Source organism: Triturus cristatus, chromosome 3_1 (assembly GCF_964204655.1).
Source record: "Triturus cristatus chromosome 3_1, aTriCri1.1, whole genome shotgun sequence".
NCBI lineage: Eukaryota > Metazoa > Chordata > Amphibia > Caudata > Salamandridae > Triturus > Triturus cristatus.
Genome location: NC_140583.1, coordinates 403,800,086 through 403,824,423, shown reverse-complemented (window position 1 = coordinate 403,824,423; position 24,338 = coordinate 403,800,086). Strand labels below are relative to the sequence as shown.

General features: G+C 45.4%; 1 protein-coding gene across 1 annotated transcript in view; it reads right to left on the bottom strand.

The window, feature by feature from the left end:
- The window catches only part of GLDN (gliomedin), a 429,338-nt gene that overhangs the window by 39,572 nt on the left and 365,428 nt on the right, over positions 1–24,338 (bottom strand). Inside the window, exons 7-8 of the mRNA XM_085644191.1 lie at positions 23,190–23,273; positions 22,917–23,042 (exon numbers count right to left, since the gene is read on the bottom strand). Coding sequence (XP_085500317.1) covers positions 22,917–23,042; positions 23,190–23,273 — 210 coding nt within the window. The remainder of the gene's footprint in view (positions 1–22,916; positions 23,043–23,189; positions 23,274–24,338) is intronic.

Genomic DNA, 24,338 nt, shown 5'->3' with positions numbered 1-24,338 from the left:
TAAAGCTACAATCAATAAACTCCAGGTTGTACAGAACTCAGCCGCCCGCCTGCTGCGTAATGTCCCAAGGAGAGTGTCCGCAATGCAGGCTCTACGTGACCTCCATTGGTTAAAAATCTCGGATCGAGTGGCCTTCAAAACTTTGTGCATCCTCTTCAAAATTCGCCAAGGCTCCGCTCCGGCCTACTTGCACAATCTTGCGCAGCCATATCAGCCTGGCCGCCTTTTGAGGTCATCCAATAGTGGCAATCTTGTGATTCCCAGAATCCGACTGGCAAAAATGGGAGGCCGTTCATTCGCATATCTGGGCCCCAAGATGTGGAATGCTCTCCCAATGGCGCTTAAAACAGAAACCAGTCTTCTGGCTTTCCGCAAAAAACTGAAGACCCTCCTGTTCTAGTTCCAGATTCCTCCGGTCTAGTGTCTCCCTCTTGCAATTACTTGTTTTCCGATTTCTCCTCCAGTCTATCCCTGGCGCCGGGAAACCCACTGCGGGTAGCTGCGCGCAATATAAGTTCAATAAAATAAATAAATAAAAATAAGTTGGCTGAACTCTTGCTGTTGATCAATGCCAGGTCATGAGTTTCGGTCCCATCAAGGGTAACTCTGCCTTCCTTCTGATTTGGATACATTTCATACAATAAACTGGGTAATAGTTAAATGCGACATTTACGGTGCTTAGAAAAGGTGAAGTGTTTTTTTTAGCTTCATATTAAACCAAGTTATTATTATTGTTGTTTTGTTATTATTACCACCACCCAGTAAATGTATTTTTTAACTGTAGGATTCCGGAGAGTGATGAAAGAAATTAGTAACTAAGAAATATGTAACTTTATGTCATGAGCGTTACCTAATTTGTCGTCTACAAATGGTAGTGTTTGTTGACAAAAATCTCCATTTGAGGAACTGGCATAATATGCATGTGTAGCCCCATTTCTCTAGTCTTACTTGTGTGGTTGTGTTTGGTGCTAACCTGCACTGGAACAGGCTCTTGTCCTAGTCCGTGTGTACAATAAATACTGTAGAAAGTATTCCTTTTTTTAAAGAGAGATCTAGGATTTTTTTCAACACGGTTTTCCTCTTTGGATGCCATACCCTGAAAAGTTTATTTACATAGTGACTATTTCATAGCAGAACAAATATCACCATGAACAATCATCACACTCCATAAAGCCAGATACACAACTCTCGTATGGTAAATACATATACACTTGTACTATACTTCTCTCGCTCAGGCCCATATCACCCACAACATATACTATAGTAGCAGTTCTACCCGCTACCACCTTGGGTATTTGCACCTGTTCCCTCTCTGGTAGCATTAACTCTGAAGCTTATTTTTCACTTCATCTGCTGTTCATAGCTCAATAAATTGTGAGGCAGCAAAAACAGTGCATAAGAACACCTATGTGACGACAAGTGACGTTCTACCTGGAAGGTGCACTTCAGTCGATGGCTTTAGGTCAATATCTGTTAACAGATCCTTTTCCCCCTCTACTGTGGCAAGCCAAGGTCCCCCCATCTGCCCTACACGTGCCCTCGTGTTTGGTACCGCTTGATGTGACTTACTGTACATTACACAATTACTGCCTACTTAAGGAATCAGTGAATCCACGTCTAACGTCTCCACTCCATCCCTGGAAATGTGTTAGGATGAAAATGCTGACTTAACGTTTCTGGAAATTCCCTAGCTAGCGAATCAACAGGACCTCTTGCCTCGTGGTTCAGTCCTTCGGTCCTCTCACATCTATTCATTTTTATTGACATCCTGGACTAGCAGAGGCCTCTCTCGCAAAGCTTGATGGCTATGCCCTGCCACCCAAGCTGGGCCAGGCAGAGCTAAGAACCTGCAGGTTTCCCAGTGGGCCATGCCAACTGGTGTGTTAGACACGGTTGTATGACGTTACAACGCATTGCGTTGCAACGCATGCCTTTACTGTGCCTGCGTTACAACGCGAATGCCATCACCACGCATATCCTTTACCACGAAAATTCCTTTTACACGCATACTTTTACAACGATTTTTGTTGTTAAACTATGCATGTAAATGGTATTTTCATGTTGAAGGATTTTCACCCTAAAAATGTACCTCTTAAATTTACCCCTCCGCGACACCACCCCCTCATTCCTCCTTACCTTTCCTCTCCTTGATCTTCCGTGGTGACGTTGTACGTCGTTAAGAGGAAGCGGAAGTGTTTTTCCGTTTCCTCTTACGACGCCGATTGCCTCCACGTCTTTTTCTTTATACTTCAGAAACAGGTGCATTTTTGTTTTGGGGGGGTGCCCCCCAAGCCTCCTTTTTTTATCCCACGCTTTTTTTTGTGGGGGGGAGACCTCCCCAAGCCCCCCCTTTTTTTTTTAACGTTAGCACACATGCCTTTACTACGTATTTTGTAATAAAGGTATGCGTGGTAAAGGCTTTTCGTTGTAACCACGCATGCGTTGTGATGCATGCATGGTTATGGTAATAAGTGGAAACGGCCGCGTTGTAGTGGTCATATCCCGTCAGACACCAGCTCTTGTTTGACTTCTCTGGAAAATTAAGCTCACCATGCACAATGGAGCACACATTTCAGCTGCCATTCAGACAGCAGCAGTGCCCATAATCCTGTAAAACTGTTCAACTGCAACCATCTACATCACCGTCCCTTCCTGAAGGTGAAACAGTATCCGCTCTCTACAAGAGAGTGTGGTCTGCTAGTCACACAGCTGTCTACATGGAAACTCACAAGTTCATTGTAGGAAAGGTGGCTTTCCTCATTACCTAGGCGCTCCAACACTCCATACTAAAAGTGCCTCTTTTCGGTTAAAACTTTCCAATGCAGCCAAAATAGAAAGGTATAAGGTAGGCTAAAATATAGGTGTGCATGTGAGTAAATTAGTACACGTATCCTACAAATGCATTTTGTTAATGATATAACGTACCCTGAAATTGATTCACGAGGGTCTGTGAAAATTGAGTGATATGCTGATTAAGCAAGTGCAAACCTATATGTAAAAAAGTAATTTTTTGCACTGCACTAACAATATAAAATTTTTAATGGTTATATTATTTCTCGTTTTGGAACTATATACAAAAATATTTTTCTCATATTTTGCCAAATAATTTCCCGACTTATGACAGTATGGACAATGACAACGCTGCTAATGAATGAATATTGTCTTTTTATTTCATTCATATTTTTTTATGGTACTAAAAACCACTGCTGTGAACACTATGCATCAGATAGATCAGTCATCAATGAAGGAAGTAAAAAATAGCAGCAAAAGTCAATGTAACGGATAAACTGAACACAAGGGGTAGCACAGTGCAGCAAGTCACTTGCTGCACTGCACTACATCACTAGGAAAGAGCAGGAATGCGCCATATTTAAGGTATACTGTGAATGCCTGACTTTTCCCCCTGCGCTGGCGCACAATGGGCTGCATAGCACCAATGCAGGCACCCTTGCACCATGGTGCATGAGTGCCTGCATTGGCTGCCGGATTGTTTTTGTGCAAGAAGGGACACCTTCCTGCACAAACACAATCCTAAGAGGCATTTTCCTCTTAGGACACACTTCCTCTTTGCAGCACACACAGAAAGAGGAAGTAAGGAAGTACGGAGGAGAAATAAACATATTTCTCCTCATTGTGCCACTCCTGGACAGTCATATCCTTTTGGCGCATTCCCAGGTTTACAAGGTCTTGGAAATGCATCATAAACCATGGGAGTTGCATGGGAACACCCACGCAATGCGCTGAGTTGCGTTATTCTAGATTTTTGTGGCCAGTCAAAGCCACCCAAAGTAGTTTTGTGTGGCTTCAAAAATCTGACTTAAGGTTTTACGTTGCTCTTGCACCACATTGTGTGGTGCATGGGCGATGCAAACCAGGTCAAAAATATGGCCCTAAATGAAGTAGCCTTTGAGAGGAGATAATAGAGTCTGAAAGTTGGCCTCCGTGGGTTTGGCTGGTTTGGGTTTGGCTGGTTTTAGCCAAACCCTCCATGGGCCATTAAAGGAAGCCTTGTACACAGCTTAGTAGAGGCTGGGGGCTAGCCACAGGCCTGACTAAATAGGTAGCCTTTTAACATGCAATGCTGTGGTATCCACCTGCTGTGATAAAGTAAGGATAAACTTGATATGCCTGTTCACCGTTGGGAAGATTTTAGTGCTTGAGTGTCAACAAAAACCTTTGAGAATGCCATCCCAAGATAATCAATAAATTAAAACCTGCTATACACCCGACATAAAAAACGAAGACACTGTATCAGTCTATGCTCAATTAACTAATTTCAAGGTCAATCAATGCTTTGCTATCATCAGGATTTCCCCCAGAAACCTAAGTATGCCATTGCAAACTTGCTTTTAAAGAATCACATTAATCCAGGGGTCTTTCCAGGCTTGAGGCCAGGCTCTGACCAAGCACCTATTGAAAAATTGCTAAAACACTTTTTGTACTACAGCTTTCTATAAAAACCTCTTCAATGACTTTCAATCAGCCATTTGCCTTTGTAAAAATAAATAAACCACTTTAATAAACATTATGGAAGAACTACTCACTGCCAGAAACCCGGTGTATGATATGTTCACAAATCTGGCTTTTTCCACATGTGACTTTAAGTTAATTATTGTCTTTCGGGCAGGGAGCTGGCAAATGCAGCTATTTTCATAAAGGTGGAGGTTAATTTATGGAAAACAATTCTAAGACAAGGAACCAACTGTGTAAATTGGGATGCAGTGTATTGAAAGGTTAAGCCAGACACATACAGCACAATACGTATATCAGGGCATAATCACAGTGGAATTCCGGTTGCACTTTTTAAACATTTTAGCTGATGTCTGCTTATTCTGTGTTTTTTTTTTTATCATATTCAAGGTGCAGCTCCAATACTGCCCATCTTTTCTCTAAAGTCAGTGTCTATGCATATGTTGGAAAATGGTCTTTAGTAGTGGTAAATATGCATCTACCACTTGCAATAAGGCAACTAACATGGTCTAGTGCTCAGTATAGGTCTCAATAAATTATTCCCATGCTCAACTATGGGTAGCTTTGCTGCAAGTAGGTAGGCTTAATTTAGGAGGCAGATATGTATAGCATTTTAAAATACCAATTCAGTAAATAATTAAGATGCAACACAATAAAAATCCCACAGCAATTTATAAATATAGGAAATATTTCTATCTTTAAAATGACACCAAAACGACAAAAATCCAGTGTAGGGATCCGGAGATATGCATTTTTAAAGAATTACCACTTTATAGTATTTAAAGGCTATGGTGTCACTCTGGGACATATGGTCGTGCTTGACCTGGCCAAAGTCAAAGTTTAAGGCCAACCGCGATGGAGCCTTGCACGGTGACACCAAATGGAAGGCCCCAGTCAAAATGTTACCTTTAGACTCGGAAAAGTTTCTGGAGCTTTTTCTTCTGAGGTCCTTCGATGCTCTTCACCAGTCCGGATTCAGAGAGGGTCCAACAGCTTGACTCTCTGGGAGCTCCCAGTCTAACTCTGGAAGTCGGGCCTCATGAGCTCTTCGGCGGGACGAACCTGCAATCCGGGCCGAATCGTGGTTGAAGGTGAGGGGGCTTGGGTCTCGCAGTTAAATCGGTCACTGTTATAATTGTTATAATGGACTTTTCCATTTACTACATTTTGGCTACATTTTGAAGAGAACCTACGCATTGAGGAAGGAAGGCTGTGGATACTCTGCTAAAGATACATGAACTGGAACTAAGGATTACACTAAAGAAATTGAAATTTATGAACTGGAACCCCAAGGAAAAGGTATTGCTACGGAAACGCCCTGGTCAGCCCCACCAGTGTACTTTATCAACAGGACAGCCTGCAGGCTAGGGCATTGACCGTCTACTACTGCGGAGCCTGCTGTCATCCTACTGCCCTGGAAGACTTGTCCCTGTCCTGCTGCCGTGGGACAGTCTCTCCAGTAACAAGGGTTTCCATGAGATACAACTGTTTTGGCACTTCGGCACAGTGTGCCTGTTCAACAAGACCGTCTGCTGCCTAGTGCGTTTGACTTTTCCTCCATCTACAGAGGCTAACGGTGTATTCTAACACGCACTACAGAGGTGGTGTCACTTTTCTTTGGTTGTGAACATGTGTCGTGAATGTGTCGTGAATCCGTGCTTGAGGAAGTGAAGCCAGTTACAACATCCAGCCGCACTACAACCTTGATTCTTTCTCACCGGAAACTGTTTGGGACACCTGTTTTGTATTGGTTAGTGTCTCTTTTGAGTTTTTGGGGAGGTGCAGGCCGTTTGCTGTTATTTTGTGCGGTATTTGAATGGGCAGAGGCGCGCGCATCTTACCGTTCCTGTCGCGTGAAGCCTCAGCAAGCTGTGGCGCCGCGAGTGGTGAGAACGGCTTGAAGCTCGTGTGAAGTTCTTTTGGTGCGCGAGCTGTTCCTCGTCGTTGTGCAGTCCTGTGACGTCATGGGAGCGCGCATTTGCTGTGAGCCACTCGACGACGTACACTCTGACGTGCCGCCATATTTGCTACCTGTACTTGCACTTAAATGGAGGTGCAGCATGTTTACATGGGAAGAGTGGGAGACTGTAATAGCTCTTTCCCATCTGGTGCGGACAGAGATATTTTATTGGTGATATACATTTCTGCGGCGTGCTTTTCGAGCAAGGACTTCAGCTCAATGATTGTTGGACAGCAGCAGATCCTTGCATCTTCGGTGTTGTTACCAACGTTAAGTACTTACTGGTACAGTCTTTCAGTCCTTATTCACACTGTGGTGTCCAGCGGAAATGTGTTGTTTTAAACTGTGCAGTTGTGCAGTTTATTTTTGTACAGTGTATGACCAAAGGGCACAGTACATCTTGGATTAAGTTTCACACGACTTGTGGGACATTCACCATGAAGAAGTCACTGCACTATACCGCATTAGATGTGTACAGCCATATCAAGCTTTGGACAAGGACCTTGAGTGAGAGATCGCTCACCGGAGTAAGAGACTTCCGTTTTGTTCATTTCATTGTATTACTGTGTTACTGTTTTGTGGGGGTGATTGTAGGGTGGTAAGTTTTGTTATTAGGGAGATGTTGTGTCCCTATTAAGTGTAGGTTGTGGGGCAGAAAGTGCTCCAGTTTTGGCTTCATAGGGAGTTGATTTCCCTGTTGCGTCGAGGTTGTGGGGTGGTGTGGCTGAGTGCCCCAGTTTAGTTTTTGGGGTGGTGTGTGAAGTTGTGGGAGCTGTGTGCCCCAGTTCAGTTTTTTTTAAAAGAGGTTTTGGGAGCTAAGTGCCCCAGTTCTGGATCATAGGGAGGTGTGTTCCCCTATTACGTGGAGGTTGTGGGAGCTGTGTGCCCAAGTTCAGTTTTTAAGAGGTTTTGGGAGCTAAGTGCCCCGGTTCGGGATCATAGGAAGGTGTGTTCCCCTATTACGTGGAGGTTGTGGAAGCTAAATGCCCCAGTTCAGGATCATAGGTAGGTGTGTTCCTCTATTACGTGGAGGTTGTGGGAGCTAAGTGCCCCAGTGCTGGATCATAGGGAGATGTGTCCCCTATTACTTGGAGGTTGTGGGAGCTGAGTGCACCATTTCTGGATGTTTACCAGATTGTCGAGTTTTAAGTGGTATGCCAATGAGTAGCATTAATGCTTGTTTTAATTTTGCCTAAGGGAGGGGGATGGGGTTAATACAAATGTGTTTATTTTTGAGAATGCAATGTAAATGTTGATGTTTCCATTTCCTTCCTTCACTTCTGCATTGTTGTTTCCCTAAGGAAGGGGGATATGTTATAATTGACTTGTGCTATTCCTTTCTCTAGCTGTGTCTTCCCTGCTGCTCAGCCAGGATGAGTGTTAGAATATCTGATGACCTCATGGAATGCTTGAGTGCTGGCTTGTGTGTGGAGTGTCAGTTGGTGGATGCAGGCTGAGCAGCAGGGAGGCTGCTCCTGGTGGGGTTACATTTCCATCTACCTATCTTCTTTTAATTAACTTACCTTGTAACTAAGCTTCAATAAATTAATCCTGTTTTATATACCTGACTCGTGGACTTTCCATTTACTACAGTCACCTTATGGAGCTTTTTTCCAAAGTTGCTCCAGACTTTTGGAACTTCTTCCTGAAGTTCCTCTTGAGGGCCCAACGGGTCCAAAACACAATCCAAGGGCCTGGGAGCTCCAGGATAGTCCTTGAAAGGTTGGGACCACAAATCCCACAATGCACCTGACCAAAACCCTTAAAAATCCACTTGACACACTTCAGGTCGGGGACTTTTGGTGGTCATGGTGCAGGTAAGCTCTGTTAACCTGTAGCTTGTAGGGAGTTCATTCTTTAATAATTTTTAAGCAAGGTACATCCACAGGGCTATAGTTCCAGATAGTGGAGCAGGTGCAGTCTGTCAGAACGCAGGGCCTGGTGGTGCAAATCTGTTTCCAGCATGGCAATCCTTCTTCTTCTCTTAGTTTCAAGCAGCAGATCTGAGAGGCTCTGCAACCCTCACATATTTATTCAGTGTACTCTAAGGTCAAGCAGGAGAGTACTCCTGTCCAATGAGGTGCAAGCAAACACCCCAGAGCTTGACAACTTCTTCCAAAGTGTGGCAAATTCTTGTCCCAGACAGCACCCTTCCTCCAAAAATTGTGATGGGTGAAATCTCAGCAGAGGAGCAAGAACTAGATAAACCAACATCCAGTGTGGCTCACTTCCATAGCTTTCCTTCCCCTAACATCTGCAGATTCCTTCTTAAGCCTGTTATCTGGCTGGGTCAAAGGGGATGGAGGTAGGTAGGCCTGGCATTCCCTGCCTGTCCTGTTCCTCCTTTGAATGTTCTGGCATTCCTGTGTAGCAGAGCCCTCTCCAGCAGCTAGCCTCTCCCTGGGTTATCAAAGCAGCCTGGATAATCCTGTCAACTCTGACCATTCAGGGAAGACTGCAGGAAGGCTGAATTTTGACTTACATACAAGAATGTCGAATACCTTATTTCTGTACAATTTAGTATAAGTTCAGCAATGGCATGTTGCTGGATTTATCAATTACATTCTTCTAAGTCTTTGAATGATATTTATTCAATTCCTAGCAATATGTATGTGTCCATAAACTACTGCAATGCTATCCTATGTGGCTAGGTATCTACAAAGGTGAAAATGAAATGTGAAATTTCTCCATCATCAGCTTGTTTCCAATTCACGTCTGGGTGACAGCTGCACTTTGTGCATTCCCTCCAGAGAGTCACAAACACAGGAAGGCTAGATGTGTCTGAATACCATCTACATACATATGCATTCTGATGGCCCTTCATAGGCAGGAATGGAAGATTGGGCTGGCACTTACACTTCAATAGGTAGTGGGCCTGACCCCACAAAATGGACTGATTACCCCAGCAGATGGCCTGGCAGACAGGACTGGGTTGAAAGGGATACTTGTGCACTTCAGATAAGTGCTTTTAAGTCACCCCCATATCAAGGGCACTTTTGGGTATAAGTACTGGGTCTATGACCTCGTAAAATTAGACACAACTGGATTTGTAACTTAAGCTCTAACAGAAGAACTGCTGTGCTGCTTAAAGGACTGCTGATCTGGAAGGCCTGCTTTTCTGTTTGTTGCCCTGCTGCCTGCTGCTCTCTGACTCTACTGAAGGAGAGCTGGACTGCCTTCACTCCAAGTGATCTACAAGGGCTTGTTGCTTGAGACTCAGAGAAATTAAAGTTTCTACCCCTGCTCCTGTGCCTGGCTCACTGGACGTGGCCCAGACACATGCAACACAAATTTTGACGCATCTCCTGTCTGCATGTAGCAGAATTGGTGCATCGACCCAGTAAAATTGGCAGGCCTAACCGAGACCCTAGGGTGCCTTTGATGTACAAGCACCAGTCAACCAAAACCCTCTGCACCCGGCCTGAGTCCACAACATCCAATGATGCTCCGTTGCTCCCAGGACCCCCACAAACCGAGCTCCCCATTGGGAGCTCCTGGACTTGTCCTCATGTCCCCCTTTGTATCCTGTTTCTAGGAGGCTCCCCTCTTTGCCTACAGTGTAGTGCAGAAGGCTGTTGTGTAGGTGTTTGAGTGGGTGAGTGAGTCCAACCCGTCCAGCGCCTCTGCACCCAGACATTCCAGGGCAGATAAACTTGAACTGCTAGTGGTACTTTAGGCCTTAGTCCGCTAGCACCTCAAGACCTAAAGGGGAAATCTGAGAACCGTTTGCAAATAACTGTATGCAGTATATGCCTTTTTCTCCATAGGAAAGCATCACCGCGTAAAAACGCATTTGAGTGAACATTTTACTTGCCTGCTAAAATTGCAATTATCAATGTTTAACACTCATAAAAGTTTATAAAACACACACAATCACTGAATGATATCATCAGTGATATCATTTGAGATGTCATCAATGATGTCACTGACCATGTCGTGAGTGATGTAATATATGAGGTCACAAGCAGTGCATTGCAGGGGTATAAGTTAATCGTTATCTCAGGTCACTATAATTGCAGAATTTTACTGGTTTTGCAGGAGTGAAATCTGAGCCTAACTACAACGTCTCTGTAACCTTCATTTTTTCCGTGCATTTCTAAGGTTTTTTAAATTCTATTTCCTAACTATAATGTCCCTGTAGTGCTTATTTTGTTCAGTGAACTTCCAAGTTTTTTTTAATGTCATTTCCTAACAATAACGTCCCCGTAAACTTAGTGAATTTCGAATGTTTTTTTAATTTTATTTCCTAGTTGTAACCTGTAACCTTTGACAGTAGATGTGTGAGTGTCTGTATGGGACAATGAGTGGGTGTGTGAGTAGCTGTATGGGTCTGTGAATGGGCGTGTGAGTGGTTCTGTGGGTGTGTGAGTGGCTGTATGGGTCTATGAGTGGCTGTATTTGTCTGCGAGTGGGTGTGTAAATGACTGTATGGGTTGGTGACTGGGTGTATCAGTACTGTATGGGTTTGTGAGTGGGTGTGTAAGTGTCTTTATGGGTGTATGAGTGGGTGTGTGAGTAGGGTTGAGGGTGGGCTAGGGAGTGTGTGAGTGGATTTGTGAGTTGGTGAGTGGGTCTGTGCTGCAAGTATGGATTTGTGACTGGGTGTGAGACTGCTGTATGGGTGTGTGAGTAGGTGTGTGAGTGGATGTGTTAGTGATTGTATAGGTGTGTGAGTTTCATACTACTAAGATAGACAGGGTAGGGCCAAACAGGTGATCCCACAAGGTGTTTTTGCACTTTTGCATACTTATAGTCATCATCATCAATAGACTTTATTTCGGTCAAATGACCATAAACGTGCAGCATGCAATACAGTACAAGATAAAATAAGCTAGAAAACATAATAAAAACATGTATTACAAGGCACAAAAACAATTATCAGAGATTAAAGTAGTAATAAGTGGCAGCCCACATTAATTCATCCTCTCAACTATACATGTAAAACCAATAGCAGCAAAAGTTTCAACAAGACCTTAAAATGGACTAAGAGGAGTCAGTTAGGCAGTCTGGTTTTACCAGACCAGTAAAAGATTATGTAAGCCCTAGTATCTTGTATATGTCGCTATAAGATTGTTCCGTGATCTAAAAACGAAATAAAATACCATTGCTACCTCCTAAAAAACACAATAAATATCAAACATTTGGGCACCAAAATAGCAGCATTGTACATAAAGGGCTTCAGTCTACATAAATTTAAATGCATAGATACAAGAGGATATGGACACATGTTAGATTTTAATCTCCTGCTAGGGATATATTATTCTATAAGTTCTAAACATTAGAAGTTACACATTCATTCATCTTGGCCAACTTGCACATAGAAGTTTAAGATATATACCGATATGCTATTTACACATTGATTATTCATAAGGATTTAAGGGTTCCCTGAGAGCAGCTATTTCTATCTATTATTCCATGCCCGCTGTAGAAATGTACCACTGCAAAGACTATTGATTCCTTCAGGTCTAGAATTCTCAGAGCCTCCAGTAGTGCCTTGTCCCCCCCAGCTTACAGACTTCAATTATCAATTTCTTAAATGGCAGTGCATAGCTGGGGCAAAACTGGACTTCCATTTCTTTTACCAGCGGACAATAACGGAAGTATTCTAGTGAGGAGCCAGATTTGTCCCACTTAAATGTTAATGATCTCAGGGGTAATATACCGAATCTAAACTGCACATACAAACATTTTGCTGATGAGGGATACATTCTATGCATGCAAACTTCAAACTTAGGTGAGCATTTGTAGTTCAAGAACTTCCCAGTCATGCTCCCATCTATATGATCAGACCAGATCCGCAACATAGCATTTTCCCAGTACACTTTTTGAATTTCTGGATAGCACCTTTGGCTACTTCTGCCATCAAACTCTTTAGTTCTCTCATTTTCAGCAGTTCCCACTGCTTCTTAACATTTTTCAGCCAAGGGGGGCGGACTGTCACAGGAGATTACATCTACTGAAGAGTCCCTATAAGGAGACAACTCCGGGGTCGACCATACCCGCACCCAATATAGCAGTGGCCTTAAAAGAGACACCATATAGATAGGGTTTAAAGCTAAATCCAGCCAAAGGGGAACCATGGGTGCAGTCAATGGTGAATTTAGCAGGCCCCTGATAAATGTATTCACCAGGATTGTAGGAACAGTTGCATACGTATAGCCCCATACAGCTGCCCTACAGATGGCTACCGCTACCACTATGGTTCTATATATTGGGAGGGCTGGTGACACTGCATTATCCTCTATAGCCTTATGTTTCCTCCCAATCTGGAGTGCGCTCTGATTAACAGCTATTGTGCTCTTCTCCATTTGATGTCCCCAGGTCATGGTATCCGATAATCTTATTCCTAGATAGTCAACATGTCTGACCTGTTCTGTCAGGGAGCCTTCAATCTCCATTCTAGCTGTAAAGGATCTGTGTGTATTTATCCCCATACATTTTATTTTTGATGGATTTATTTCAAGGCCCCTTTTTTGCAGAAGGCAACAAAGGAGTCCAGTTGTGACTGAAGACCCATGGGAGGTCTTGAAATAAGAAGAGTATCGTCCGCAAACATTAAGATCAGGACTGGGACTCCTACTAGCTTGGGTGCATCATGAGTACATACAGATACTCATTTAACTGCCCTGTTGATGTAGAGGCTAAAGAGTGCCGGAGCAAGTATGCTTCCCTGCTCTACTCCCTGCCTAATAGGGATCCTGTCAGTAAGGTCGCCACCTTTGTTCGACCTCACCATTGCAAAATTATTAGTATGAAGAACTCTTAGGGTCCAAAGAAGGTCTCCATGTATCCATAGGTATCCAGTGCCATAAGTTGGTACCAGGTCAAAGGCTGACCACAAGTCAATAAATGCACCATATTGGTGATCTCTCTTCAAAGTGACATGCTTCAAGAGTGCTAACTTTTTTCCTGAAGCCTGCCTCTGTGACTGAAACCCATATTTGTAGCCTTGTCGGGACTTGCCTGCACAATATTTGTTGGCTAGTGTCCAATACATATATGGTTCTATAGTTAGAGGGCAATCCTCAATTTCGTTTTTTTTAAAATTGGGATCATAACAGCACCAAGCCAGGTAGATGGGATATTATTTCTCCTCATAATAGCATTGCTTAAAAGGTTGAGGTAAGGAACCCACACTTCAATATGTGACAAGAGTAAATTACCATGGATACCATCCAACCCGGGAGCCATTTCTTTCTTCATTTGTTTTAAGGCCTTCTCCGTTACAGTATGAAATATGAGGGCTCCCTCTCTGCGGTGTCCCCTCCCCCTTCAATACTTATTGAGTTTACTTGCACTATTGAGATCTCCTCCCCCTCATTATCATCCTGGTCCTTTTCTTGACCCCATTCCCTATAGATAATCCTAAAATGTGCCACCCACTTTTCTTGCTGCACTATTCTCTCTAAGTGATTATCAATTTCCTGTGTGCCAGCTCCCAAGAGGGGCCTCAGCTGATTCATTAGTTGACAATGCACAGTAACAATTGCTGCCTTAAGCTTTTCTGTGCTAGCAGATGAACATAAATTTCCTGCAAATATCTCGTAAATTTGTTTCTGTACAACATAATTAGCCAATATATCTGCCCATTTAACATTTCTCCTGTTGTAGAGTTTTTTTGAAATTACAGGTGCCAAATTTAAACTCATGAAAATAGAATTGAAAAATGTGGCACTCAAAGCTTGATGATCACTATCCGGTGTTGGTATTATAGTCATGTCCACCAGAATAGGCCTAAGTGCTGATCCAACAAAATATAATCAATAATACTAGTAACAGGGTCTCCTTAGGCCATATTATAAGATTAAATCTTCAAATTGCATTGCCACTGCAGTCGGTTTCATTTCAGCTTGCCTAAGGACCCTCAATCTAGTTGATAAGTCAAGAATTTGCAACGATTGATCTAAATTCATCTGTTTAATAGTAAATTGTGTATTACAGTCTACTGCAATAAGTTTTAGGGCATTTTGATTTAGGTGTTTCAATATGTCTGAGAGGTGGTCCACTATTGGAGATTAACTATTTGGATGTACTGATCTGACATAAATATTGATGAAAGTAATATATCTCACCCCATGTGGAGTATTAATTTTTATTTCTAACCCCATACTCGTTGTCATTTAAAGAAAGGACCATGGACTCTGCTCTCACCAGGAAGGTCCTAGAAAGAGCCCACTCATCACAGTCACTACAGATTGCACTTCGATAGATCAGCAATGCATTCACTTTCACCACGAATTTCAGATTGTTTTTCAATGTGGAATTGTCAAGAAAACACACTTGCTGTGCCTGCGCCAAGCCCAAGAATTTAGGATCATTTGTCATTTACAGAAGTGGAGCTTCAACTGGGGCACCTGCTATGATTATATTTGTAAGTGCTTCCCATTGAGGTTTCATTTCTGTGAAATGAGCATCAGGTTCAGAAAGGAACCTCACCTGCCCGTTTATCCAACAGGAGTCCACGGTTTTGCTGTGGAAGTACAGGCAGTGGTTCATGTAGGGGGGTGTTTGGTCGTGGAGGGCTTTATAGGCGTGGTTCAGGAGCTTGAAGTAGAATATCTTCTCGATTGCGAGCCAGTGAGGGTCTTTCAGGTGTTGGTGGTGTGGGTTCTCTTCAGCAGGTTGAGGATCAGTTTGGTGCCTGTATTCTGGATTGTCTGAAGTCTTTGCGTGAATTTGGTGGTGGTGCCTGCATAGAGTGCGTTGCCATAGTCCAGTCAGGTGGTGATGAGGGCCTCAGTCACCTTCTTCCTGGTGTTCATGGGGATCTACTTGAAAAGTTTTCGGAGTATGTGGAAGCAGACTGAGGAGACGGCGTTGACCTGACATCTCATGGTAAGTTTGCTTTTGAAGATGAGGCCATGGTTGAGGGTGTGGTCTTTCGGCGTGGGGGCGGGTCTGAGTTCTGCTGGGCACCAGAAGTCATTCCAGAGGGCGGTGTGTCTGTTGAAGATCAGAACTTCAGTTTTGTTTGTGTTGAGCTTCAGGTAGTTGTCTATTATCCAGGTTGAGACGTTCTTCATGCAGTTGGGGAAGTTGGTCTTCATCGAGGTTGGGTTGGCTGAGAGCGAGAGGACAAGCTGAGTGGCATCAGCATAGGAGATGATGTTGATGTTGTGTGATCTAACAATGTCTGCGAGGGGAGACATGTAGATGTTGAAGAGTGCTGGGCTGAGTAATGTGCCTTTGCAGACGCTGCAAATGATGTGCTTGGCTTGCGATGTGAAGGTAGGGATGCAAACTCTCTGGGTGCGTCCCGTAAGAAAGGATGCCATCCATCTGAATGTATCGTCTGTGATACCAATCTGGTGTAGGCGGTCGATGAGTGTGTGGTGGGGATGGTGTTGAAGGCTGTGGAGAGGTCAAGGAGGGACAGGGCGGCTGATTCTCCTCTGTCGAGGAGGGTGTGGATGTCGTCTGTTGTAGCGATCAGGGCTGTCTCGGTGCTGTGGTTGGCTCTGAAACCTGATTGGGAAGGGCCCAGAAGGTTGTTTCTCTCCAGGTTTTCGGTGAGTTGGAGATTGAAGGCATTCTCCAGGACTTTGGCAGGGAAAGGGAGCAGTCAGAAGGATGGTAGTTCTGGGGATCGCTGTGGTCTACCAAGGGTTTCTTGAGGAGGGGTCTGACTTCTGCATGTTTACATGCGTCGGGAAAGGTGGCATTGGTTATCAAGAAGTTGAGGATGGTGGTGAGTTGGCGGCTTATCTCGTCCCTTCCGAGTTTGAAAAGTCGGTGGGGGCAGTGGTCGGAGGGTGCTCCTCAGTGGATAAAGTGATTGTGTTTGGTGTGCTGAGTTGTTCATATGCAGTGAGTGGATGGTTGGTGGTGGTGGTTGATGGGTGGCTGAGGAGGTTGGAGGCTTGTGGATCCAAGTGTTTGTAGCTGGTAGCTATCTTGTTGTGGAAATGGCCGGTGAGGGCGTTGCAGAGTTCCTGTGAGGAGGGTATAGTTTTCTGCGGCTGACGCGCAAGTGAACTCTCTGATGATGGTGAAGAGATCCTTAGCTTGGTTGGTGCTGGTCTCGATCCAGTGGGTCAGGGTTTCTTTTTGCGGCTTTGATCTGACGAAGGTAGTTGTTGCGGGCTGATTTGAAATTGGCTTGATTGGTGTGGTTTCTGCTGGTGTGCCATCTTCTTTCTAGTTGTTTTCACCAGCTGAGTTCTCAAGTGTACCGTCAAGCTTGTTAGGAGAGTCTGTGCATTTTGGCTGGTTTGGGCGACTTGGTTTGCAGTGCTGGTGATCCAGTCACTGAAATTTTGCACTGCTTGATCCACGTTGGTGGTATCTTTGTTCTGTGAGGTGCTCAGGGCATCGGTCCATTGTTGTTGAGTGACCTTGGACCAGCTGCAGAATGGGGTGCTGTGACGTTTGAGGGTGATGCGGGTAAGTCTGGAAATGGTGAAGTGTACGATGGAGTGGTCTGACCAGGTGAGTTCAAGGTGTGGCTGTATCTGATTCTGTTTCTGGACATGAAGATTGAGTCCAGCATGTGTCCCGCTTTGTGCATGGGGTCAGTGACCAGCTGCTTGTGTCAGATGTTGTCCAATCTTTCCAGGAGGTTTGTGGAGTTGGTGTCACTGGGGTCGACTATGTGGAAGTTGAGGTCTCCCAGGAAGAGACAGTGTTCAGATTTGATGGTGAGCAGGGTGATGAATTCCGTGATGGTGTCGCTGAGGCCTGTTCGTGGTCCTGGCAGTCTGTATGCGAGGGTGCCTCTGATGGTGGTGTTATCGTCGGTTACAGAGCTGTAAATTCATGTGTTCCATGACTGCCGTGGTTTCGTCATTGGAGAGGATGCAGGTGATTGATTTCTTGTGAACAAAGGCAATGCCGCCTCCATGTCTGTTGGTGCGATCGCGGTGTTACATCTTGTAGCTGGTGGGTTTTGCCGTGGCAATGTCAGGGGTCAATGCGGAGGTGAGCCAGGTCTCTGTGACAAAGGCCACATCAGGATCGAGGATGGAGATGGTGTCACAGACTTCAGTGGCGTGTTTGCAGAGCGATCTAGCATGGATAAGGAGGCAACTGAGTTGGAGGGTCTCGGCCTCCGGGGCGTGTTGGTTGCTGCGATGGTGGTGGGTGCTGGGATGGTACGAAAGAGCAGCAGAGGCAGGTGAAGGGACCCACTGTGGAGTGAGGTGATGCAAGACAGCAGTTGTTGTGTCTGGGGTCTAGGGCCAGAAAGGTCAGTGGGGAATACCTGTGACAGTACAGAGGGCCAGGGTTCCTGGCTCTGGGCGCGGTCCAGGTGTGGTTGGCGCAGACGGGCTTGCCTTTGGCGTGCCAGCAGCACAGCTGCACAGAGGCATCCATAAGTACTTCTGGTAGGTGGGAGGGGCTAGCAGGGAGGTGGGAGGGTGATGATCAGGGAAACAGCGGCAGTGTGGAAATGGCACAGTTACTGGGCAAGCAAGTGCCCAAGGGAATTTGAAAATGCAAAAGGCCAATAAAAAAATAAATACCAGAAATAACTAAAGTAACAAAGTAAACCAGAATAAATACCAGAAAACCACAATTAGAACTAGTTATTGTCTAAGCAGTGCACAGATCCAGCAGAACAATATGAGCAAGGCAACCTGGGATTGGTCAACTGACCTGAGGAGGGCAGGCTGGAACTGGCGGCTTTGGGGCTGCGAGTGAGGCAACAGACCCATGCAGCTAGACAGCGGCAGCAAGTGGGAGCGGCACAAGACCAGGGGCCAAGGGCTACATGTAATGTATTTTAACATTATGTGCCAGCGTGATTATTAGGAAATCTGAAACTCACCCACCCACCCCCCAATCTTGCTGACCAAACAACGCCCCTGTTTGGGGGTGCGCTGTGTAGGGCAGTGTCTCTGCTCTCGGTGGGGGCTGCAGTATGTTTGCTGGGGGGTGTATGCTGAGAAGGGCTGCACCCTGAGGGGGTGACATTGGTGGCATGTACTGAGTCGGTTAAAGAGGGGTTTAATCTGGGGTTGCTGAGGAGAGTGTACTTGGGGCTTGCAGACTGAGTGGATGGGTCTTGGGATGCAGGATGAGGGGAGTGTTCCGAGGTACAGGTTGGGGGGTGATGCTGTGGGTTGTATTGAAGGGATGGATGCTCGGGGTGCTGAGGGAAGTTCACTGGGGGTTGCAGGCTGACTGTCTGGAGTGGTGGATGCTGGGGATGCAGAATAAGGGGTTTTTACTTAGGGTGGAAGGGTTGTTGAGGGTGCAGGCTGGAGGGGTGTATTGAAGAGGTGGTGTATGCTTGGGGCTGGTGTACTCTATGGTTGCTCAGTGGAGTGTGCCAGGGGGTGCCGGGGGCTGATGTATGCCGGGGGTGCAGTGTTTTGATGGATGTGTAGTAAGGGAAGGCTGCTTGTGTACACAGAGGTTATCTTTACCCGCCCCCCGCCATCTTCTCTCACTGGCCGGCTCTGCATCAGCCCTTTGTGTCTCGCACAGACCCTCGTAAGTCTGTGGACCAGAAGTGATTCTTTCCCATTGACTGTGGTCAGGAAAACAGATGAAAACTCCACTCCCAGCAAGCGGGAGCAGTTTTGCTTCTCCCGACTGCTGCGAATGCAGTTAATGTTCGCTCTCGCTTGGCAGGAGCTGTCACAGTTCCCGTCAAGCAAAAGCAAATTGCCATCTGCCATGGATGGGCACCTCGGGAGATAGCAGGAGCCAGCCCTATGGGATGGCAGTTCCCAGGGCCAATAATTGGCTCCAGGAGGGGGGCCACGCAGTCCCCTCCTTTAATTGACACCGGCGGACCCCAGGGAGGTGCTGGTCCCCGGGGCCATAAATGGCTCGGGAGGGGGCCATGGGCGCCACTTTAAATGTTTTATGCCTTCCTCCGGAAGGTGATGGTCTCTGGGGCGCCAAAAAATCAATATCTTCGGGGAGGTGGTGGTCCCCAGGGCTCTCTTGAGCCCATGGAGAGGAGTCCGCGTGGCCCCCCTCATTATAGTTAAAAAGCCCTGAGGAGGAGATGGTCCATGGGGTTCAATAGAGCTGTAGGAGGGGGGACCCGTGCACCCCTTCTTTTTTACCACATGCCCCTGTGACCTGGCCTACCGAGGGGCTATATTATACAAGCGCGAGAGGCAGCACTTGGTTTAAAAAAAAAAAAAAAAGAAATATGTCTCGGTTTTTGGCGAAAGCGGGGAAAAAATGCTTTTCTGCCCTGGTGACCACCAAGGCTAGAGGTCAGGGTATTCCTACCATGCCCCCTTTTCTATTTTTTTAAGCTTTTTGTTTGGGACTTGACTGAGGTCGAGTCGCAAGATGGCTGTCAACATTACCTGTTTGAAGTGTTGGCAGCTAATCAGATCTCTGCACGAGATCGTCAATATTCACGAAGTATTTGCGGCCAAAGATGTACACATTTTGATTTTCTTTAATATCTCAAAAACTACTGAACAGATTTCCATCAGAATACAAAAGGCACTCTTTCTTGACCAAGATCTAGCTTTCTGCCAAATTTGGTGTAATTCCGTTCAGCAGTTCAGGCTGTAGTCGTGTCTAAAATCCCTATGACAATTAACATGGAAAACACACTTTATTGCTAATCCTCAGTCAGGGCTTGGACCTGCATGAGTCTCCATTGTAGCCTGTTCCTCTCAACGATGGTCTCGACCACACCACTCTCCTTGCCTTTTCCTGGTGGCCCCACCAGGCATACAGGATCACTGCCCTTTCTCTGTACACAGGATAATGCCCGATCAGCAAAGCAGCAATCATTGTGGTGGTCACACCTGGCATACAGGGTCACCGACTTCAATCCACACATGGGTTACAGCCAGATCTGCATGGCGGTAATCTTCACAAAGGCCCTACCTGGCACACGGGGTCGCTGACTTCCCTTTGCACACGGCTACAACCTGATCAGTGCAAAAGCTGTTCTCCTTAAACCTGGCTTCAGAGATCAAATTGGGAGGGTCTCCTACTGGACTTTGCTCCCTCCAGGGCTCTATGCTCCCTCACAGGGCACACCGGTCTTGGCAAGCAGACAGGCCTGCTTGGCTCCAGGTTCCTGGGGCAGGTGGTACTGGATTCCCTACAGTCTTGGTCACAGGCAGATGTCCTCCAGAGCTTCTCCGCTTCGAACAGCTGGACTGGCTGCTTAAAAGTTGACTGCTTTGGGGTCCTGGAGCTCCCCTTCTTATAGTTGAATGTACCATTCACAGGCACACATACACCCAGCACATGTATATAACACACACACACTGTGCAGCACTACACACCAATCCGATGTGGGAAAAGGGTAAGCTAGGCACACAGCACTGAAACTTTAAATGAGTGAGCCTATAGGCCTCACTCTAGTAACACAGGTTAAAAAGCTCCTGTTCACTCCTATTGATCACTACACAGCATGCTGCCACCACTACACATGTTCTGCTTACCTACTGGTAAAGGCAGTAGACTTTTACTACTATGAAGGTAGCGCGTTTGGCGCCCTGCCCGGTCCAACAAGACACAATCCGTAAGATAGGCATATGTCATGGTGTACTCGCATGATCCGAGTTTGCCCATGACAACAATAATCAGCATCAGGGATCCAGACATCATTACAGTTGGGGCACTCAGGGCAGGGGTACACACCTATCACCATGCGTGGGACTTTTCCATTCTAATGCGGTCATCTAGACCACTAAAGGCATTGGAATGGGCTGAAAGACATTAAGAAGGAGGGTTTTGAAAGGAGGTTGGGCATTCTCAGATTTCCAGCTTTAATGCTGACCAATACAACTGAGCCATGTTGGTTATTTCTTGGGAGTCCAGCATACTGTTAAGATATAGGACCTACATGAAACAATAATACTCGAGATGAAGATGTTAGGTTTCTTATATAAGTGTGCAAAAAGTGCTTTCGGAAATATGCTCTACTAAAAGTTGTGTATTTTCAGTAACTCTTGGACACGACAGGGATTAGAGGCTGGATTACTCACCCACGGGTATCTAGACAACTCATTACGAGATTTTCACTAATTAAACAATATTGTTGGAGGAAGGCTTTTGAGATTTGAGTATGTACAGCTACATCATTGTTGTGTTGATAAACTGTTGTCAAGGAAGTAGGGAAGGCTGGACATGCTCTGGGCTAGGTGGTTTATCACTCTCTTCATCTTTAAGTGCATACGTCAGATACAGGGAGCAACTATTTACATTATTGTGAGGTACTGTTTGAAGGGCATGTACACAGCCCTGCCCGTAGAGGTCTACAGCAAACTCTCCCTGTCCTCTAACAACACATACTACAAGAAAAAGAAAACTCTCCCAAGGAAGGGAACCTGTTCCTGTAGCATATCTATATTTTGTAGGGTTTGGGGGTAAGGGTTTGTGAAAGTAACTCACAAATGGAGGTTCTGTCATCAGTGTCTACTCTTTAATCATGCATCGTTCACTCATTTGAAAAAAATCACATTCACTCAGTTTGACGAATGGGACCTGCTCGTGCTGACTCTGCTGCAATGCTGCCCATCTATCTTCAGTTGTCACCTGTAATATCTGAATCCCTCTGGAGTGCAAACAGAATTGACTGGTGACACCTGTTGTACTTCGAACAAAGTTAAATGAAACAGCCAGCGTCTTCTCTCTGCATTTAAGTGTATAAATAGGCTATTGAGAGGTTATATAACGTGTCAATCAAACCCAAATCAAATGTGACCAGTGAGTACCAGTGATACATTTTAGGCTTCTCTGGCTCCACAGTTATTAACATGATGAAGTTAGCCCGTATGTATCCCTTCCTCACAATCATCCCCCTCAGGATAGCGTCATAGCGGTAAGTCACACAGTGAAGACCCAAGAGACAACACTTTGCACTCGGCCAGGGAGCTGATGGACATATGCATTGTTCGCATTAATGCCCTTGACACAATTGATATGCCACAATCACTCTCATTTCCGGGGTGCTTCGTTCGCGGGTTTTATGAATGGAACGCACGCCAAGAGTCCTTTATTTTCAATTGTTCATGACCTCACATCCGCAACATTTGCCCTGGCTTTCCCACCAATACTCCATTTATTCCTTTAAACTCTATGTCCATCACAGAAACCCCGCATGTTGCTCTTACAGTCTTGCTCTGGTTGGCCAACACGTTACCTGAGAGACATGCTATGTACGCACAGAACCTTTCTGCAAGTCTATGCGTGCACAGCCAGATCGGTTGTCTTTCCCACCCTAATTTGAAGCATTCAAAGTAAGAAAAGTCAGTACTGAAATTCCTCATAAAATATGTTATATTTGTATCACATTATTTTGATGTCACCTGCAAACACTGACGTATTTTTAACACACTGATGTTATAGTATGTTGCGTAGTTTATAAAAAAAAAACAATAACGGGATACACACCCTTCTAGTACTGCGTACATGACAGTCCCCGCTGCTAGAGAGCGGATGTGAAGATGGCACTATTAGGAGATGGAGCCGTGCACGCTGCGCACTAAACTCACTTCCGCTTTATTATCTGTACAATATGCAATGAACGACCAGTCAGCTAAAGCTACAGTACCTGAGAAATGTTCAGCAATCCAGATCCGCTCGTCTTTCACATTTGCAGATTCTGTCATCCATGCACCAATTGTGTACTTGGTTTTCACAATCTGAGTGGGGCTTCCAATGGACTTAATGACACGGTCTGTAATTGGAGAATGCATGCACTTAAGCCTTAACATATTTACACGCGTAGAGTAATTCTTTTTTGAACATACAAAACATTACAAAGCGCTTCAACGCCTCGGCAGGAGCAGTGAGCGCTACATAAATGCATATTCAATTTAATTACCAGTCTTTTTGGGATGAATCTCCTTAAGTTTTGTAGTTGCTTTTGGCTCCAGAGTACCATCGTTTGGCACTGCACACGATTCTCCTATAAACAGAAATAAATATCTGGCTTAGTACCGTTTTTCAAGTGACCGAACAGATTAAAGGAAACGGGGGATAGCAAGAACTCTTCCCCTCGTGCAATTTCAATGGAATGAAAAGAATCCATGTTTTGTAAGTATTTTCGTAGGGCAGTTACACTCCAGGGCATCAAATGTCACGGGTCCCGCAGTTCAAAGCAAAGCATGCACATTACTAGGTTGTCAAACACGTTGAGCTCAAGGCTATTGAGAACATACCATAAACATAGCGTGACCAACTGGCATTGGTGCAAATTCAGGACGGTGAGTGTAAAGATTCAGGACAAAGGGTCAAAATTCAGGACACAAATTCAGGACAGGAAGTCAAAATTCAGGACAAAACTTCAGGACAATAGGTAAGTTTTACAGACACATTAGAGGAGGTCGCGCAATAGTATAAAAGTAAGCCCAGCCATATAGTGCTTAATTTGTAAAATATGAAGTCCAGGTGCTCAAATGTTTGTAGGAGGCCACATCCACTTTCCCTTGCTCCACTCACTTCCTTCACTGACTCCACCCACTTACTCTAGGAGCATTATCAACTCTGCGGGGGTCCTCGCTGCTGGATGGCCACCTGCCAGCCGGGCAGTAAGTTAGCCACAGAAACCAACTGGCTCACCTCGGCGAGCTGTGATCCAATGACCTGGACGAGGGTGGCATGAAAACAGTACATGAAACCAATGGGCCACCAAGTGTTTACGTTTATGAAAGTGCCCTCAATTCAGCCCTCTAGTGCTGGTCATGCACATAAGTCCCTAGCCCGAACCATCCACTGGTCACGCACATACAGTCCCTCGCCCGAACCCTCCACTGATGGTCACACACATACAGTCCCTTGCCCAAACCACCTACTGATGGACACACACATACAGTCCCTTGCCCGAACCATCTACTGATGGACACACACATACAGTCCCTTGCCCGAACCATCTACTGATGGTCACGCACACAGTCCATCGCCCGAACTGTCCACTGATGGTCACGCACATACAGTCCCTAGCCCAAACCATCCAGTGCTGGTCACGCACATA